The following is a 6,031-nucleotide window of genomic DNA, read 5'->3' as shown; positions in this document are numbered from 1 at the left end:
CTGCCAGAGTAACCCTCCATAAAGGTGCTGAAGCTGGGCAGGGAGGTGGTGGCGGTGGCAGTGATTTCGGTATTGCTCAGGTCCGTGGTCAGCTTGGCATAGTCAGGGTTCATGATGTCTGAGCTGTACTCCGAGCCATACGCGTAGGTCTGGGATGCATAATTCGAACCGGGCGGTGAAGGGCTATACTGCGCTTGCACACAGGGCATATCTGCAAGGGCAAAGGGGCACGTTAACAACGAGCCCAATGCGCCGGGCCGCAGCCCAGGCCCTCACAAACTTCTTTCCTAAAGCTTTCCCGGAGCTCAGAGAGGCGCCCAGCTCCCATTAGGACATTTAAATTAGCCTCGAGCCTTTTCCTTTCAACAAGAAATATGCATCAGGGACCGACTAAGCATTCGGAACTATGGAGCCTGCTCTCATCTAGTCAAGGGAGAAAGTCACATTTATACCAGTGTCAGTGAGAGAAGGATCCATCTCAAGCTGCCCTACATCTGCTGCTTAATATACATAGGTGTCAATGAGAATTAGATGAGCAGAATGAGAACAGTTTATGACTCTAAATCTATCTCTGTATGCATGCAATCATCCCGTACAATTTTCATGAAGGCTAAAGAGATTATCAAATTCATAATATTAAAAATAATATTTATTTTAAAAGAAGCAGCATCTGCAGTGCATGTCAGAGGAATTACTCAAATCACAAGGTTTGCTACTCGGGACTTGCAAACATCAATTTTGCTTACTCAGCTTTGGACCTCAAGAATATTTCTGGTCAGCTAATAATTGTTGTCTCATTGTTAGTTTTTTTAAGGCTTATGTCTGGTAGAATGCTCTCCTTTAAAAAGCGGAGGGTACAACATCCCCTTCAATTTTCAAAAATGTAGAATAAAAGGTATGTGGTATTTCTGTTTTCATGGGAAAGCAAGGTTGAGGCCAGTAATACAGTTGGTTTTATTCATTAGTCATGAAACTTAATGCGGTTCACTGATAGCTGGGATGGTTGAAGCAACACAGTGCCTGGCTAAAAACGATCTGATTGTTATTTTCCTTTACATTTCCTACTAGTCTGCCATGTAATTTTCTGGTCACAGGAAATAATAGACCCAATTCTGCAATTCACTGAGGTTTGCCTGACTAAACACTGTAAGATTCTAGACCAACATTTGCAACCCAAACTAAGGTGTGTGGTTTATTTTGGTTCCACAGCAGAAGAATAAAATGCACCAATTAGTATAAATTCTCTCATAAAGAGAAAAGTAAATATGGATAAAATGCATATCAAAATTAAGTGCAGTTCACCTCTTCTTAATCATGGTAATTTATATTCCAAAAGCACTTGAGAAATAATTCATGTTAAAAAAAAACCACAAACCCCCCCCCCACAAAAACAAACAAACAAACAAAAAACTTGCCTTGAAAATAATGAGGTTTTCCTCATCATTTTAAGAACTCTTTTCACTTACAATTTTAAAATATTCACTCCTGGCATGCAGGAATCAAAATAATTTGTGTTAAATTATCTTTTAATTCTTTCCTGCCTGCTTTGCAGACAAACATATTTAAACTAAGCACCAAATTTGAATTATCACACTGTCACAAACCATTCACATCTTTCTTCTTCTCGAGAAAACACTAAAATCTGAGAAAAAAAAAAATAGTGCTCTTTCCTGAAATTAAGACCTTCCTTGTCTTAAATCCAAAAGCTTGAAGAAGGCAGGACAACCCTCCCCCAAGCCTTGCCTCCCAATGTTATTTATTTATTATTCTACTGTTCTCTTTTTTTTTTTTTTTTTTTTCCTGTCAATTTCTGTCCATGCCATTCCACACACACACATTTCCTGGCAAGTCGTATCACTATCATTTGTTAGTTTAAGGACTGGCTGTTAAAACACAGTGATCAGTGCTTAATCAAATAAAAAGGGAAAGAAATTCTTTCCACACACCTCCACTGAAAACTGACGGAGGAACACAACAGAGTGAGTTCACAGCTAATGTCACAAGTGGACGTGTTGATACACAGCTCTATGAAAGAAAAAGGGTTTTTTGCTAGCTCAGAAAATGAGCATTAGTTCAAGGAAACAGATCCTTATGCCTTTTTTTTTTTTTTTTTTTTTTTCTTCTGCATTTTTTTTCTGAGCATAACAGAGCTATGCCACTGAATTCTGTGCAAAGTGGTGTAGAAAAACAGAAGTCTAAAATAACTCTGACCGGAGGACTGAAAAAATATCCCTAATCTAAAGGTCTGGTCTCTCCTCGCTCTGTGGGACTCCTCCTACCTCGCCTTTTGCCAGTGCCCTTGTCTAAGTCTAACCCCTACTCTTCCACTTAGGGCACAAGTATTATTAATTTCCCAGCAAAGTAAACAACCTGGGATTTTTTTTTTTATCCAACAATAATAAAACAAGGAAAGAAAACGCCCCACAGGAGGTGCATTGAAGAGCAACCTGTCATCAAAACCCAGATGAATGGGTAAAAGCATCAGGGCAGGGACATTAGGAGCTATTTATCACGGTGTTCTGCTTTCTTTGCGAGAACTTGAGGTAAAGGATGCCCAGTTTAACGCCAGGCAAGCAGGGCTCCTCACAGGGACACCAGCACCCCCAGCCAGCTTCCCCTTAAATCTGGCACGTCTTTGGCGAGGGGCTCGCAACCCCGTGTGCCCAGGCACGGCATCGCCAAAAGCGCTGCGAAAGGCATGCGCTGCTCTGATCCTTTTGGGATTTAAACTCCCCGGGACGTCGGGGGCCGATGATGCCAAAGGGCTTTGGAAAGAATAGGGGCCGCGCCAGGAGCTCCCGCACCCCTCTCCTCCTCCTCCTCCTCCTGCCCTTCTCGCGGAGCGGCAGCTTACCTGGTGGGTATCTTGCGCGCTGAATGGTGGGGCTGGAGGTGCGGACGGAGGCGGCGGCGGGCGGCGGCGGCGGCGGGCTGGGTGCCGGCTGGGACCTCTCTGCGGAGGCGGGCCCGGGGCCTGGCCTGGGCGGGGGGCGCTCTTCCGACCCGGGCTCTGTCCGCCGGCGGCGGGAGACAAGGCACAGTCAGGGGCGGCGGTGCCCGGCGGGGCACAGGGGATCCCCCCGCCTCCCCCCCGGCGCGGCGCCTCGGGGGGACCGTCCCCCGCGCTCGCACGGCAACCCCCCGCCTCGCCCCACGGGTGGGAAGGGGGAGCCGGCCGGGGAGCGCGTTCCTGCCGGCTCCCTCTCTCTCATCGCACAAAAGGCAAAAGAGCACCGGGCCGGGACAACGGAGCTGCCGGTTTGCTCTCCGAGAGAAGGGCCTGGGGAAGGCAAGAGGAGAGCCCCGGGCGGTGTGACTGCAACAAGCGGGACAGCATCCCCGAGCGTCCACTTCCCCGTGAGAACTTTCTCTTTTTGGGATGCAGAGACCGGGGAAAAGCAGGCTGGGAGTTTCTATGAGAGGTACCGGCCAGACTTGAGGGGTGTCCTGCCTGTCCTCCTAACCCTGTGCGGAGTCTCCGGGCCCATCATCGCCGGCGCAGGGGAGGGAGCGCAGCCCAGCCGCCTCCCCCCGATCCTCCGAGCGCTGCCGGCCGGGCTCCGCGGCAGCGCGGGGGATGCGCCGGCCGCGCCGGCCCCTGCCCACGGCAGCCTCTCCCCGGCGACACTTTCTCCCGCTCCTTGTCTTTCTTTTGCCTACCCCGCGCCCCTCGCCTTTGAAGCCCCGCCAGCTCCCGGGGTGCTAAGTGCCTGTCAGCTCATCCCTTTCTCTCCCGAGGGTTTTGTTCCCCCACGAGCTCCTGCGAGGCGGTTTCCCGCTCGGCGCGGAGCGCCCTAGGGCTCCTCTCTGCCCCCACCCCGAGCCGCCGGTTACCTAGAGACACTCGCTGCGCTTTTAACCACGCAGCACCCCTCCGGGCTGCCGCCGCCCGAGCCAGGAGCGCAGGGCCGTAAGGGCTGTAAATTAGGAGGAAATAACTACCCTTGTCAAAGCTCTTTTCTTTCTCCGTACACTTTACATTCAGCCCCGAGTGACACCCCTCCCCACCCTGTAATACGAGGAGGAAACCGTGAAATACTCCATTGTGATTGTGACTTCTTCAGGCGAGTTTCGAAACCTTCATTTACCCGGGAGGGACTGCGGAGGGGGAAGCTCCATTCAATTAAAAAGTTTCGTGCTGGATTTCCACCGCCGGTTAGCTGGCGATTTTTTTGAGGGGGGGAGGTGGGAGGGATCGCCCCGAGCCGCACGGTCACTCCAGCAAATATCCACGAGATCGCGTGAGATTCACCTCCGAAGAAACCGTCTGGTCTGGTTTAGTCCATTGTTTTTAACCGGGGCTTGACTCCAGCATACAACGGTCTCCACGGAGGAGAGAAAAATAGGGCGAAGAATGTAATCGAGTGAAGCGGCTTGGATAAAAGTTAGCGATTCATTCCCAAACTTTTTTGGTTTTTTCCTGGAGAAAAAAAAAATCCTATCCCAGCACACCAATCCCCCTACATAAAACAGCGTTTTACGCCTTTTCCCTGGGAAATATCCTCGCACGGATTCCATCGTATCAAAAATTTCAAGTTAAGTAACAGCGTTCTTAACTAGCCGCGCTAAGGTGAGCGGCATCTCTGCTCGGGACAGACTATCGCGATAATGCTGCCCTGATAACTGCCCCTCTACATAATGTCACAACCCAACGCCCGCGCTTTCTCGCCTCTTTCCAAGACTGAAACTTCTTTCGCAGCTATTAAGGCGAGAAGGCAAAGGCGAGAGGCGCCGCGGGGGCAGGGAGCGGGGCAGCGGCGGCGCAGCCCAGCCTCCTCGCACGGTACCGCCCGTGCCGGGGCACCGCGGCCCCTCGTTACCACTCCTGACCTCCGAAGGGAAAAGTGCACATTTCCGAGGAGCAGATGCGGGGCAGACGTGCCGTGCAAACATCCCGTCTCATTTCAATAAAATATGTCACATTCCAGCAATTACCTCTTGGGCGAGCCCTTTGAGCTGCCGAGGGGGGGCTGCTGTCTCCCAAAGTGAGATGAGCTCAACCTGCCCCGCCGTCCCTATTAGACAGCTGAACTTGTGCAAAACAGAACCACCTATCTCCCAAGCGCGGCTAAAGGAAGGAGACAAATTGCTGCCATTCATCACCGGCGCTGTAAACTCCCCGCCGCCGCCGGCAGCATCATTTCCATGACAACAACTAGCAGAAATACCTTAGTACCACCGGCTCCGGCTCCCGCTCCGCTCAAACACAGCCCTCCCGTTTGCGAGGGGCAGCAGTGCCCCGCGCACGGCAGGAGTTGCCGAGAAGGCAGGGAGGCTCGGAAGACGAGCGGCAACTGAGCATCCACGGGGAGGATGGGAGAGGAGGGGGGGAAGGTGAGGGAAAAGTTTCATCGAGAGCCCGGGCACGGCAGCGCGTCGGCTGAGCCGCATCGCTCGCCGCCGGCGTCTCCCCAGCATCTCTACCCCGGCGGCGTAACTTTCACGGAGTGGCGACATGCCGCGCCGTCCCTCTCCCTCAGCCGCTCCCGTTCACTCGCATACGTACTCGGTTGCTGTGGAGGTTCCGTCTTTACATCTAGTTTGTAGGTGCCCGCTTCCTTAAAGGCGTATGTAGGCGCTGTCCAGCGGCAGGACCCGAGACACAAAATCCCTCAGACTCCGGGCAGCTGCAGGTCCAGAGGGTGCGTTATCCCGAGGCATGGAAAAAGGATTGAAAAAGCCTGAGGAGCCAGGAGCCCGTCCCCGGGCGAAGGGAGGGAGTGAGCAGGCGGGCGGGCGAGGGATGCCGAGCGGCCGCCGCCGCCGCGATGCGCCTTTGTGTGTGTGCGGCGGGAGCCGGGCCGGGACCTGTGCCCGCGTCCCGGTGCGAGTGCCCCGGGGTGCGCGTGTGCCTGCGCCGGAGAGAAGGGACGGAGGCGCCTCTCTGCGCTGCTCTCCCGCTCCCTCTCTCTGAACGTCATTTATGTGAGAGGAGCCCTAGCGGCCTCTCCATAGAGCGGCTGGAATGCGAAACGTCAATAGTGACGCCATGGGAGCCTGACGCTACTGACCCCCCCCCCCCCCCCCGCCC

General features: G+C 53.0%; 1 protein-coding gene across 1 annotated transcript in view; it reads right to left on the bottom strand.

Annotated features, from left to right (window-relative positions):
• Window positions 1-5,831, bottom strand: part of NR4A3 (nuclear receptor subfamily 4 group A member 3) — a 28,529-nt gene extending 22,698 nt beyond the window's left edge. Inside the window, exons 1-3 of the mRNA XM_040076877.2 lie at window positions 5,507-5,831; window positions 2,855-3,010; window positions 1-211 (exon numbers count right to left, since the gene is read on the bottom strand). The exon at window positions 1-211 is cut by the window's left edge and continues 676 nt beyond it. Coding sequence (XP_039932811.1) covers window positions 1-209 — 209 coding nt within the window. The 5' untranslated portion in view covers window positions 210-211; window positions 2,855-3,010; window positions 5,507-5,831. The remainder of the gene's footprint in view (window positions 212-2,854; window positions 3,011-5,506) is intronic.
• Window positions 5,832-6,031: the final 200 nt, after the last annotated feature.

Source organism: Hirundo rustica, chromosome 1, assembly GCF_015227805.2.
Source record: "Hirundo rustica isolate bHirRus1 chromosome 1, bHirRus1.pri.v3, whole genome shotgun sequence".
Taxonomy (NCBI): Eukaryota; Metazoa; Chordata; class Aves; order Passeriformes; family Hirundinidae; genus Hirundo; species Hirundo rustica.
Note: the sequence above shows the minus strand (reverse complement) of the source record. Positions and strands in the feature narration are given on the sequence as shown.